At 37.9% G+C, this 14,651-nt stretch overlaps 1 protein-coding gene across 8 annotated transcripts in view; it reads left to right on the top strand.

The window, feature by feature from the left end:
• Positions 1–14,651, top strand: part of Mef2 (myocyte enhancer factor 2) — a 55,002-nt gene that overhangs the window by 37,210 nt on the left and 3,141 nt on the right. For 5 of the 8 annotated variants that reach the window (XM_076768575.1, XM_076768572.1, XM_076768577.1 and 2 more), the window contains 6 exons: positions 8,693–8,809; positions 9,085–9,288; positions 11,821–11,979; positions 13,231–13,366; positions 13,754–14,010; positions 14,448–14,632. In XM_076768575.1, coding sequence (XP_076624690.1) covers positions 8,756–8,809; positions 9,085–9,288; positions 11,821–11,979; positions 13,231–13,366; positions 13,754–14,010; positions 14,448–14,632 — 995 coding nt within the window. In that variant the 5' untranslated portion in view covers positions 8,693–8,755. The remainder of the gene's footprint in view (positions 1–8,692; positions 8,810–9,084; positions 9,289–11,820; positions 11,980–13,230; positions 13,367–13,753; positions 14,011–14,447; positions 14,633–14,651) is intronic. The other 3 variants (XM_076768580.1, XM_076768578.1, XM_076768579.1) reach the window with 3 other exon arrangements.

Below are 14,651 nucleotides of genomic sequence, written 5' to 3' on the forward strand. Positions count from 1 at the left end.
TAATTATGCGTCGCAACTGTTTAGAATTAAGTTAACATTCCCAGAAACACACAACTGCGTACAACATATACACGAATTATCGAATAGATTGTTCGAGACTTCGGTATCAATTTTAAGACGTATTAATCGATTCGAATAATTCATAGGTATACGAATACAATTCGACGTATTTGTTTAATAACTCGATCGTATCCCAATCTTCTTCGACGTAGAAAGTTCAATTACTTCGGTTAATCAAATAATTATGATTCTTTAAACAAATGTATTAACCTAAAATACGAGAAAGTAGAATCGATAATCGATAGTCGTGTAAATAAATTTTTGTTTCTGAACGTTCTCGTTGCAAGTTAGAGGTGGATCGATCGCGGGTCGAATTCACCGCGATATCGAGATGACGTCGAACCGATTGTAGAGGAACAAGTGCCAAACGGTTTGGCAAAGTTCAACGTGTCATACTATATGCTAAATCCGCGCGACGAGCGCGGTTTAACTGTGATAAAGTCCGTCTTATCACCGCCCGTGTTGGCGCTCGTATCGAAATTGGTACATCGAATTAAAGTAGTCCGTCTGCGACTTGGCCCGAGTAACGTGTAACGTTTTCGAGATCGGCGCCATTTAAATATCCCGCCACCGCAATTCATTTTAATTTTATTCGGTAAGGGGTTGATACCCTTTACGAAATTAAAAGAAAATGTACACAATACAGATTGAATACCTATGGAAATATTGGTCCTCCTAAACGACAATCGATGGTATAAATAAAGATACAATTATTTTCTCTTATTGATAGAATTATGAAATTTCTAAGTACATTAATATTGCGTTTACCGATATCAAATATTTTTTGTTTCTTACTCGAGGACCAAACGCGGGGTAGATCTTGGGAGGGGCGTTCATTTTAAAAGGGCGGTTCCGTTTCTTTCGTCTTTATATTCGAATTGTTATTTAATGGAAGAATATGGAGCAATAATAAATTGAGATAACGTAAAAATGTCTCGATGTGTATATTCAACGGGAAAAATGCGACGTGTAATAGAGAAATACACGCTGGTCGCTGACCCTCGCTTCGCGTTCTATGCTCCTGTATAATAAACCGAATTCGATCGGACGACAGCTCTAGAGGCAAAAGCCCCCTTCCCTTCCCTCGCCCGGAGCTCTGCGTGTGTTTCTTCCACATATTATCACCAGCGAAGAAAGTACAAACCGATTCTGTTGCTTTTCTCCGCAAACCTTCTCTTTCATTCTGACGACACTCGTGGATAATAATCGCGGAGTTTCGTAATACGGAAAATATACGTCACGATTCGATTTACAAATATATTCCTTTATCTGGTATTAAGGTACTGTCCTTATTATTTCGTCGATATTGCACTACGCTTTTAAAGTTTTTTTTTTTTTTTTTAGATTAACGTACGAGGGCGGAGTTAGCAAAGTCTCAAAACTTTTACGAACTATAATAATTTAGTATAGAAACTTGTATAAAAACAGAACTACTTTTCGGTCGATATACTCTTCGTTGTATCTATAAAGTTAATTAACAATTATGAATCACATATTATAATGCTAAGAATTAATGTTTTAATATTGTTTTTAATTTCAAGGTTTGTTTGAATTTAAGCTTTATTTTTTATGTAAATTTTAATTTTTTAAATTCTGTACATTTGTTGGTCCTCCATTTACTTTGTCCTCTATTATTTTTGTTGCTAAATATGGTTTCCCCTGTTTATCTGGCGACTATGTTGCCCGAGTTAACTGGGGCGCGGCAGTTAAATGATTAATGCAGTAGGAGTTTCATTAATATTAACTAAAGGGAAACATTCCATGTTTCTTTCGTGATTTTCTATAACCACCTATATTTTTACATACAGGGTGTTCGGCCATCCCTGGGAAAACTCTTAATGGGAGATTCTAGAGGGCAAAATAAGACGAAAATTAAGAATATCAATTTCTTGACTGAGGCTTCGTTAAAAAGTTATTAACAATTAAATTCAAAAATTTCAAATCGTTCCGGAAAAATTATTTTCGATTGCGGGGGTCAATTATAATCATTTTTGGTCAATAGACATACCCTTGAAATCGTACCCACTTTCTAGAAAAAAATTCGAAAAGGTGTGAAATTTTTCGACAAAATTAAAAATTTTCAAATCGTTCTAAAAAAAATATTTTTAGCTGCAGGGGTCAGTTACAATCATTTTTGGTGAATAGACACACACTCGAAATCCTACCCATTTCCGAGAAAAAAATTCATTTCAGTGTATACTGATCAACAACCAGAAAATTTTTTTTTATTATTAAACAGAGCATATTCCGTTATCCAAAAATCTCTTAAATCGAACAGCCGTGTCTTCTTATTAGATCTGCTAATGGAGGTTGTACCATGGTTTCGTAGTTTACTTAAATATTGGAAAATAAATGGCAACTGGATTTCAGAAACATTAATTTCCTCCGTAGGTAGCGAGACGTGACAATGTAAAGTGCGTCGAATAATCTGATTGCTAGATCTCGATCAGTATTTGTCTGGTTGTCGTAACGTGTGAACCGAATCGCGTGTACGACGAACGACGATATTGAATCTTGTTGATCTGATCGCGAATGTCAACGGATTTGCGAGTGTGATATAATTACTATCGGTGACGGTGCAACATAATTTCGTGATACACAAGATAGGCGCGACAAAAATAACGTTTGCCCGTGAAACGCGCGTTAATTCATATAGCGAGAGATCGCGTGCTCGGAATGAATGAAAGGGGGTTCGGTAAATATAGTTGATGGTGCTTAGAATTAGAACGAAGTTAAAGCCAATGTTTTTACTAGAGCTCGTCCGCGGGCATTCGACCACTCGAATTTCGAGTAGAGTGAAAGCCGACTTATCGAATCGAACCGAGCACTCGACTGATGCCAGTCGAGTGAAAGTGCTTTTTATCGAATCGTAGCTAATGGTAGGCGATTAGGGTAACTCGGAATTTTAATCGAACGAAGGTCGATATATCGAATCGAATACTCGATTGTTCGAGTCGAATAAACTTATGACTTGGCGAATTGAATACTTCAATTCATAATACTTCGCGCTAATCATTAGTTCCTGTATTATCGTGGTGTTTGGCCACCCCTGGGAAAAATTGTAATGGAGGATTCTAGGGGCCAAAATAAGACGAAAATCAAGAATACCAATTTCTTGATGGAGGCTTCGTTAAAAAGTTATTAACGTTTAAAGTTCTGCACGTTCTGAATTTTTTTCTCGAAAATGCGCAGGATTTCGGGGGTATGTCTAATGACCAAAAATGATTGTAATTGACCCCCACAGCTAACAATATTTTTTTCAGAACGATTTGAAATATTTTAATTCCGTCGAAAAATTTCACACCTTCTCGAATTTTTTTCTAGAAAGTGGGTAGGATTTTGGGGGTATGTCTATTCACCAAAAATTATTGTAATTGACCCCTACAACCGAAACTAATTTTTCCAGAACGATTTGGAATTTTTGAATTTAATTGTTAATAACTTTTTAACGAAGCCTCCATCAAGAAATTGGTATTCTTGATTTTCGTCTTATTTTGGCCTCTAGAATCCCCCATTAAAATTTTTCCCAGTGTAGCCGAACATCCTGTATAAAAATATAATTTAATCCATTTAGTCTTTAGCGAGTAGAATACAAAAATAAAATTGTTGTTCGATTAATGGGATTAATATTGGATACATCATTGTTTCTCATTTTGGATTTTCGAAGACGCCCTTCGAAGAGTTTGAAAATCACTGCTTCATAGTGTAGCGGATAAAGGGTTGCTCTGAGGATTTCATTGCAATCCCTTCGAGACATATTACACCTAATTGCGTTGCAAAGGTAATTTGATTTTCCTACTCGTCTGTCGCTGACATTGCACTGATGAAACTATATCAGTAATCAGTTCCAACGTACGCGTCTACTCTCGATGACGACAACGAGATGTCATTGTCGAAAGATCATAGGTGGTACTCGTGCAACTCGAACCTGGAATCGAGTGAAATTCGATACATCGAATCGAATCGATTTATTGAATGGAACAACGTTTGATTTATCGAAATAAAACACGATGTATCGAATCGAGTAGCGAATTATGAATCGATTAATGCGAATAAATAAATCGATCTACTTAGTTACGATGAGACGCGATGCACGGGAATCTCTAGAAACAGAGAGGTTCACGTTTCTTCGTATAAATTTATTAACGAAGAAATTGTAAAGCCAAGTACCATAAGTCGTGTTGGACGCTTTGTTATTTATATCTCGGATATATAAATCTACGTATAATCAAGCAGCATCCTGATTTATTCGGTATAGCCGCATCTGTTTTTAGGTCACTTTATGAAATCGTATCGCATTCTGTACCCTTATCTTCGTATACACTCCACTGTTATTTATTAATTGGTTAATTTAACGCGAGGAAAGCATCATTTAAGCAACAATATTATGTGTAAATGTTAAGAAAGAATACACGAGCAGTGTTTTTATATTTTAAATCATTTTTCAAGTAGCAGAGTAACTGCAAAAGTACTGCACGAATATATCCTGATATCGAAGGATGTGTGAATCTTTCATCTTCGTTTCAAGTATCTATAAATCCTGCAGTTACGAGAACTAATTGTGAGTGTTAATCGGATAATTTAAATAAAAACTTTTGCTAACTCGTTGACTGCTTTTTCCAATCGTTACCGTTAATTGCCACGGAGATACCTAGTGCAACGTAATTCGATGTGCCCGATACACTTTGAAGGAAAACTCGCACGACAAAGTCGATTATTACGTACGTTAATTATCGACGATAAAATGGAAAGCGATCGACCGTTTATTACGCGCTTGCGTTGTACTAATTGCAATAACATCGTAATTATTTACTTCCGCCTTATGCTTCCCTGATTTCGTCGGAACGACCAAATTAGATTGCTTTATAGGTACTTTGCAAGAGTGGCCGTGTTGTTTATCGTATTTTCGTAGACAAAGTCAATTTCAGGGCGCCAGGAATTGAAAAAGAAATTTTCGTTTGCATAGGTGGCTCGTTTGACGAAGTTCCTTTTTAAAATTAGTATATCCCCATCGTCGAACGCGACGAATGGCTGGTATTTTCATTCAACCATTTTCTGAAACACACCAAGGTTTCAATCTTATACAAGGTGTTCGGTCAACCCTGGGAAAAATTTTAATGGGGGATTCTAGAGGCCAAAATAAGACGAAAATCAAGAATATCAATTTCTTGACTGAGGCTTCGTTAAAAAGTTATTAAGAATTAAATTCAAAAATTTCAAATCGTTCTGGAAAAATTATTTTCGGTTGTGGGGGTCAATTACAATCATTTTTGGTGAATATACATACCTCCGAAATCCTATCCACTTTCGAGAAAAAAAATCGAGTAGGTGCTGAAATTTTTCGGTGAAAAAACAAAATTTTCAAATCATTCTAAAAAAATTATTTTCGTATGCGGGGGTCAAGTACAATCATTTTTGGTCATTACACATACCTCCGAAATCCTACCCACTTTTGAGAAAAAAAATCGGATAGGTGTTGAAATTTTTCGGCGAAAATGAAAAGTTTCAAATCGTTCTGAAAAAATTATTTTCGAATCTAGGAGTCAATTACAATCATTTTTGGTGAATAGACATACCCCCGAAATCCTAACCACTTTCTAGGAAAAAATTCGAGAAGGTGTGAAATTTTTCCCAGGGGTGGCCGAACACCCTGTATTATAGATTTTAATTTTTATAGCATTATAATTTCCATTGATATAAAGAATAACTAAACAAAATTTTATTTGAGTTGTATAGAAATAGTTACGAGCCACAGAGAAATCACAAACACACAGATTTTAAATTACGAAATCTCCGTTTTGTACAAATTGTTTTGAAAGGCCAATTGAAAGCAGTGTCTTTTAGACTACGCATAAGCAAAAGAAATTGTAGATTGTCGTGGAAATGATCGAGAAAGTTAAACCTGTCCACCAAGAAATCCACTTTGAGAAAAGGAGGCACAAAGGACAGCAAAGGAGTATTTCCAGTAACTGAAACTTGTGAAACAAACTTCGTAAGACTGAAGAACTTAACCAAAGGTTATAAATGTCTTCCTAACTTCGCAGAACTGGAAAACGTAACTAAAGGTTATAAATACATTTCTATCGTCAACTTTTCTTCCATTTTTTTTCTACTCCTGTTATAGTATCTCCCGACTTCTTTCGTCTATTTTTTGTTAGCCAGCACGTCGTTTCTTGTTATTAACGAATTGCCGATAATTCGATCCTAAGGTTAACGCTTCGATAAAGTGAAGCTAGTCGTAGGTCCGGTGCATCGGATCGTGTCTGAGAAAAAACTGTATCGACGATGGTTATCGGCATTATCGATTTGCATAATCGGTCGAAAAGTAGCCACGTTTAACGGAGCTCGAAATTCCATGAGAAATCAGGCGAAACGTTATCGTCGCGAGTCGATTGGAATTAATGAAAATTGACTCATTGGCCTTATCTGGACGACGGTGTGTGGGTAACGAAGAACAGAGATAGGAACCTTTTTCTTTCATCTCGCGGTGTTGCTTATCGCCTATCGTCTCTCGTAATACCGAAACCACGAGTCGACCGTTACGTCAGACCAATTAATTTATTCTGCCTTCGTTGCTCGACGAGCGAGCTCTACTATGCCAGGAATTAGGAAAAAGAAGGCGATACTGAGGTCCCGACTAATTGACTACAGTAACCGTCGCCTTCTATCGCGTCCGCGCAGCTTACGACAGAGGGAAACGCAAAATAAATATTGATAACAGCTACGATTACGATCGAACGTAGAATTTTTCTATTCCTTATCTGTCGATCACGAGAATTTATTTGTTTCGCGCGATCCTCTTCGACTATACGTGTATCGTAATTTTGTATACGTTGATAATTGAGATTAACTTTACACGCACCAAACCTTTACGTAATTACGCTGTTACTATCACGTGTACACTTTCTTACAATTTGCGTAACGACAACGTAACGATAATAATGCTGGCAACGCCAACAGCGGTATTAGTAGCAATGATAAATTACAAGTTCAGATCCCCGTGGAAAAAAATAATATTACAATCTGGAAAGTTGCCAAGATCTCTGTCCAAGAAATTGCAACAATTTCTGTTTGAAAGATTGTCATAATTGTTGTCTGAGATGCTGTAGCGATTGGTTTATGACAATTTTTGCTTGAAACGTTGCTCGAGGTCTCCGCCCGAAAAACGATGAAAATCTTTATCCGACGAGTTGTCGCAATTATCCCCACCGTTTTCTGGAACAGCTCGCGCCATGATCGAACCACAAGTCAAACCAGGTCGACCTCCGAGTCAGCGACAACTTCACAGGCAACGTAATATTTGGGGATTGCACGACGCGCGATCGCGCAGGGATCGTATCAATTGAATGAAAAAAAAAAAAAAAAAGGAAAGTAGTACTCGCTTAGACGGTTCGAATGGAATACGCCTCCCGGCAGCTGTTGTTTTCCATCGAATTTAACGCATCGTCGAAGTTGGTTGACTCGTTTACTTCGCGACATCAATCGATACGCGGAAAGCGACACGTGCTTTATACTCGCCGCTAGGTTTTAACGCATGGTCCAGTTCTGTCGAGCGCGTTGCGAACTCCTGCTAACAGCTTTCTATGGTCCCGTCCTTTTTGTGTCAGGATAGTTAAATCACGCGTCCTTTTGTTCCGCGACGTGCCGCGCAAAAGTTGCTCGATTCAGCCGCAACGGCGATATTAAAAGTTTACATTTTATCAAGTCGTACGTTTGAGCAAACGCTCGTGGCGGTCTACCAGGTCCTTTTTGTGATTTTTTTTCCTAACGATAGGTAGGCTGTTTTGCACTGAGACTTTGTAGATATATTTATTCATCTTATAAGCAGGTACAATATTTTTTTCATGGAAAAATATTAAAAATCGTGGGAATTATAACTTCTTATTTGATGGCTCTTTTGGAAAAGGTGCTCTAAATGGCTTCCAGAATTCCAGATAATTTGAAACAGAGGGGGTTAAAGTATCTTCGTAAGGAAGGTTGTAGTTATAGTACTAAAAAAAATAGTAATACTCAATATTTTTTTAAATCTCTAGTTCCAGCTATAAAGGCGTGTCTGCTGAATATTAACTCCAAATTTGAAGTAAATCGGTCTGCTAGATCTTGAAATATCATGTAAGCCAGTTTAAATGCGTTTTTTTAAACAAGAAGCTATAACTCTCGCAATTTTTAATATTTTTTTATGAAAAAAATACTGTACATACCTATAAGACGAATAAATATATCTGCAAAATGTCACTACAAAACAACCTACCTGTGGTTAAAAAAAAAATCACAAAAAAAGGCCGAATAAATGGCAGCCTAGACAGCAATACTCCCTTAAGTTCCCCCCATGGTCTTCCAAGTATACAAATACTAGCGAGGATGTTTGAAAAATGAATATTTTCAGAAATATTTTAAACGAAAATACATTTATTTGCTTTACTGAGAAGTTCGAAGTAAAGAATGTCGACCGTAATTGCACGAAGATGGCGTTAAAAATGTATGCACTAATCGGGGTACCCGTATCAGCAAGCGTGCAAGTATCGAGGTTCGACCGTATCTCGTGAATTATTCGTTCTTCGAACACCTTCTTCTAATGCTTTTACGTTCGAAATGATTGGAATAACGATGCATTTTCGTTTTTATGTTTCAGTGTTTTTAATATTCCATCCAGTGGTTCCGAAGAGCTGTCCCTTCTCCACAACGCCGTGCAACAATGGGTCGGAAGAAGATTCAAATTTCGCGCATCACGGACGAACGGAATCGTCAGGTATTCTTCGCAAATGTTTGAAATTTAATCATTATTTAAACGAAATTATCTTACTATTCGTTTTTTTTTTTTTTACATAAATCAATAAGATATTTAATTATATTTTTAATATCGCGATGCTCCAACGATTTTTCCGTTATTTAAAAAACAAAATTAAGCTAGAAAATGTGAAACACCTCCCGAAGTATTGAGTTTTCCACAGTCTCTGACCCAGATATTAGAATCACCCTGTATAACCGCGGTATGTAAACGGAATTGTTGGCGTGCGCCTGCAGGTGACCTTCAACAAAAGGAAATTCGGGGTGATGAAGAAAGCATACGAGCTGTCGGTGCTCTGCGACTGTGAGATCGCCCTGATTATCTTCAGTTCGAGTAACAAGTTGTATCAGTATGCGAGCACTGACATGGACAAGGTTCTTCTCAAGTACACCGAGTACAACGAACCCCACGAGTCCCTCACCAACAAGAATATCATCGAGGTGAGCCGATTTCTCCTCAGTAATTGTCAAGGTTCCCAGGAAACCGCCGAATTCGCCACCGAAAATCGTAATGTCCACCATAACGATTTAAAAAGAGAATTAAAAAAATGTTAACCCTCTATTGCAGTGTTTTCCAAAGTAAACGTGACTCTTTTGAGGGGTCAAACGATGCAATTCAACGGAGGACACGAAATTTTTTAATACTTGGCTCCATATTACCATGTTTAAAGTAATTGAAAAGGCAACAAGTTACATGCGAGTATTTTCGTAAAGATAATATTTTTATTTGTGGGAGGATCTCAGCTCCTCTCGTTTATCAAAATTTTTCAATATTTTTAAACAGCTCTCTGCACGTTAGTTCATTTATTGTACAATGAAGGTGTTAATTATCATGATAATAATAACAAATGAAATTCGCGAGTATTCACAATTGAATATCAGTCATCAACAGTGATAATGATAGTAAAAAATAAAATTCGAATATATAAAATAGCCAAAAAATAATATAATTTTGTAAAAATGAAATAAAATTCATGCAATAGAGGGTTGACGCGTTCCTTCGATCGTTTTCAAGCACGATTCGCGCATGCCCAACGAGCTGGCGTACCTGTGATGTCAGCCGGAAGGTGTATACCATCGTATACCGGTTAAATGAGAGATTTCACAGTGAAAAATTACTCGATCCCCCGATATTCTCGTATCATCACTGGTTATTAACTTTTTCAGTTGTCGATGATCGAAATTACACGAGGCTGCGCAGCAAATCTACACGTACTTCCTGCGCACCAGTTTTTCGCGCGGTTCCGCCGTGGTTTATAGCTTGTACAGGGTGTAAAAAAAGTAATAGCAACGGCTTCCTGGGGTGACCATTAATTACAATTAGTTATCGACAAGCTTGGATCGGTGGAAATCTTGTTAAAACTTCCTACCATAAAATTTATTTTGACCTTGGGGATTGAGGTCGAATTTGTTTTATTGTTGCTATGTATTCCACTCGAAAACACGTTAAAAAAATTTTGAAAGTACACAAGAATTTTTTGATTCCTAAATCTACTTGATAGTAGTAGATAAATGTTGCTTTACAATTTTATGGTAGATGAAAAATTCACAAACGCGCAGAAAAGTCTCGATACAAAACTTTGTATTGAACCAGTGAGTTTTTAACGGACCACCCTGTACGTGCAAAGTACGCGTTGCATCTCGAAGTACCTTCGAATTTTTCACTGTGAATCGCTCAGAAATCGTTTTCGAACGATCAAGGGAACACGATCGCGGCGAGCGGCTCGACGATAATGCGGTAGAAATTGATCGCGCGAATCGGTTAAACTAAATCCCGTCGCAGTATTTATGTTACCACGGTGAGTAGAGGTAAAAAAATGAAAAAGAATGAAAGAAACAGCAATGCATATTTCCTACTATCGTGCGTACAGGATGAACATCTCAACGATGTTCGAGCCTTTATCGTACGCGTACGCAGAAAAGGAATGGAAAGCGATTGTAATCGAATCCGAAGCGGTTCGTATTCCACGCTGCTCAAAATAATTAGAGGATCGTTTACCAGAACGACTATGTCGCTCGAGAAGTAATGAAACGATCGTTCGTTGAAGAGACCAAGGGGGGAGGAAAGAGAAAATTAAGATAATTACAGCAGCTGTTCGCATGTTTGCAGATACGAGAATTATTAATAGAGATAATAGAATCAAAGACTAGTGATAATAGTTAATAGAGTGATAATAGAATCAGTGAGGTCTATCTTGAAAAAAGACCTTAGAAAAAACTGGCAGTTAAAGATGCAGCGTAGAATTTAATCAAATTCTAATTGCTGATGTTAGCTTCAGGTTTTAACGGCAGTATTTTATTTTTATATTCATGTAAGAAGGTACTATACATGTTTTTCCAATAAAAATTAATATAGGCAAGACACTATTCGGTTAAAAATGTTATCGTGAAATTGAAAATTTTTGAAAATAAACATTTTCAGTATTAGAAATGAATTGGTGAGGTCCCCACGATGAAAATGAGTCCAAACACGACGCCATTCGGACGATTTTTAATTATACGTTGTCGAAGGGTTTTTCAAAAAATATTCAAATTATGTATAATTATAATTGGTCCGAATGTGGTCGTGTTTGGACTCATTTTCATCGGGAGGACCTGGCAAATTCGTATATATCACTCTTATAATTTAATTCTGTATTTTTATTTCGTTTTTATTCTGGAAATAATGTAATCCATAAAAATGATGTGGTAAGAAAGGTTTGGTAAACGCCTGCGACCGAGGGTACGCAAAGATCACTGGGACCACGAACGTCGTGGTACAGATCAGAGTTGTCATCGGTTAACCGAGTTACGCGATTTTCGCGTACGCGCGGAACGCACGTGCGAATGATAAAGTACACAAACGGTCTTGCGACGAGCGAAAACGCGGGATTAGAGGCTAGTCTTCACTGTTAGCGTTAAATTAACGTGCATGCGAAGGTTGAGTGCCCTCGGGCGGTGTGGTCACGTGAACCTGTCTGCTGACACTTGCAGGCACTCAACAAGAAGGAACATAAGGGTGCCATGTCTCCAGAAAGTCCCGAGCCCGATGCGATCGAATACAATCTCACTCCGCGTACCGAAGCCAAATACACGAAGATTGACGAGGAGTTTCAGCTGATGATGCAGAGGCACCAACATAACGGCACTCGGGTAAGTATCTAAACCATCCACGCATCCCCTAATTCATCGACGAGTTCTCCTTCGAATTCTTTCGTTTCTAACTGCTCCTAATGGGCAGCCATTTTGAAGTCCCAAAACTTGGGTCAGGGTATAGTTCTTCACCATTTTGTCTCCCTTATGTTTAATAGTGGCTCGAAGGTCTTCTAAACTGTACTAACAGAGTGTTTTATAAAACGTGGACATAAGAGATAAATCCAATATGGAAAAGTAATAAAGCAGTCGAGTAAACACTTGTCCCGTTTAACCCCTTTTTCCCCAGTCACATCGTTTCGATGTTATTGTGTCGCATCCTTGTACAGGAAGCGACGTTAGAAATTCCCAATACCACTCTCGATAAGAGAACGGATTGATATGATTCATCAAACATTATGGAAGTGTTTACAAATTGTCAATATCACCATGAGATTACACAGTTACTTTGTCAGTCTGAAATGGAGAGTTTGTTGAAGCGGTCGGGACGATTGCAACTCGGAATACAGATCGAATGGCATGAGTGTTTGCGTTAGGGCTGGGATTATTCCAATATTTAGGTATCAGAGTATTTTTGCATCGGTATCGCTTACTGTGTTTCACTTTTCGAGTATTACTATCGAATATTTCTATTTGCATATGACCTTTTCGTATATTGGTATTATATTATCGAATCATTGGGAACTGGAAAGAGCACAAAAACGTCGAGTAGCTAAGCGAAAATGTCCAACTTGGAAAACTCTTGTAGAAAATTTATCGTCCACCGATGGTTGGCACGCTTCACTTTGGGAACCTTTGGTCCAGAGTTTTCACATGACTTGACTGCGATTCGTTAGTCCTCGTGGTTACATTTATTAGCTTTTAACGGGCCTCTATCAGACGTCATCGGACGCACAATTTGTCACCGGCAGAACTCGATTTAATTTGCGCCCGTTTATTATCCTAACTTAAACAGCAAATTTACCTAACATTTGCTCGCTCTCCTTGCTAGTTGAAACCATCTAGCAATATGGCGTTGTTTGAAATTAAATCCGGCTTCTGTTTCACGAGTCGATCAATTACGATTCGCCTCGTTATCAGTTTCAATTACGACATCTCAAAATAAATACTTTACAAAGAAAATTACCTTTACGATTCCCTTGTTACGTGTACGATAACAAGAGATGATCTTATCAATTCTTCTAATTAATTGCTAACCTATCGCTGATAATCTGTATTAATGACGTCGTCGTTGATTTGCTACGATTTCAGGCAATGGGACAATCTAATTACGCTCTACCTGTATCCGTACCAGTGAATAGTTATGGCGAATCTCTACTTGGATCTAGTCCTCAAATGGCACACACCAGCATTTCTCCACGACCGTCGTCTTCTGAAACAGACTCAGGTACGGTGCAAGATGAACATCGTTTCTATATTTATAATTATTCATGGGCTCATAAACAAGATACGGTTTACTCTTTTAGATGAATAGCTCTAATACATTGATACACTGTGCAAGTGTGCATAACTTTGTTGAAAGTACCATTTAACAGACATTGTTCTGTCTCTCTTTTTCATATTTTAATGGACTTGTAAAAAGACGCAACGCATTTTCCATTTTACTAAATTAATACGTCTGCTCTAATTGATATACCGTGCAAATGTATCCACTTAAAGTGTTCAAAATTACCTGTTAGACTTAAAGAAAAGAAAATCTATTTATTGGCCCAATGAAAGGATTTTTTATGTACATCTTCTTCGGACAATTGATATCAGTTGTTGTTTTGTTTAGTGTATCCACCAGGAGGGATGTTGGAGATGAGCAACGGATACCCTCCATCGGCATCGCCATTGGGAGGTTCACCTAGTCCAGGACCTTCGCCGGCGCTAGGAGTCGGAGGGGGCAGTGGGAATAAAGGCAGCAATCCGTCTAGGCATTCGCCACAACCTCCGCCTCCACCTCCGCCACCTCATCCTCACAGGACTAATCTTCGAGTAGTTATTCCAACACCCCTTACGCAGCCTCTTTCCGAAGACACTAGTTATGATGTGAGTTGTATTATTATCGCTGGACAAACATTATTACCATGTGTATCGTGTTCCACCTTCCTCGACATACTCTCCCATCACCCAGGAACTTGGAGTAACTTAAATCTTGTTGCCCAGGGCTTCAAAAGGCTCTGAAAGTAATTGTTTCAACCCGTTATATCAAAGTTCTGATCTAAACTGTTACAAAAGAGTCTTTTAGGTATTAAAAAATCTCTATTCTTAGTTTGTGTCTTAGAAAAATTAGAGCCAATATTTTAATTTAACCGAGACTCCTAACAGGAACTGGAATTGCTTAGATAAAGAATATATATTTGCTGTTGAGTGTAATAGATTGTTGTATATGCGTGTGTATTTTTGAACAGTATTTCCTAAACAGTGATAAAACGTTTTATTTGAAGTCATCGTGTTTTCTTTTTTATTTTTCTCACGATACACAGGGCGGCCATGCACAAGCCACATTGAATACACCGGTAGTAGCACTACAAACGCCATCAGTTCCAGCCGGGTACTCTAGCTTTGGACCAACGGATTATTCCTCGGACCTTGGGAGTCTAGCATGGTCTCATCAGAGGTACGTTGATGACTTATCAATGTATTCGGCAGCCACCATGTCCAGCATCAGGTAAATCATATTTCATACT

This window comes from Colletes latitarsis, chromosome 7 (genome assembly GCF_051014445.1).
Source record: "Colletes latitarsis isolate SP2378_abdomen chromosome 7, iyColLati1, whole genome shotgun sequence".
NCBI classification, from domain to species: Eukaryota; Metazoa; Arthropoda; class Insecta; order Hymenoptera; family Colletidae; genus Colletes; species Colletes latitarsis.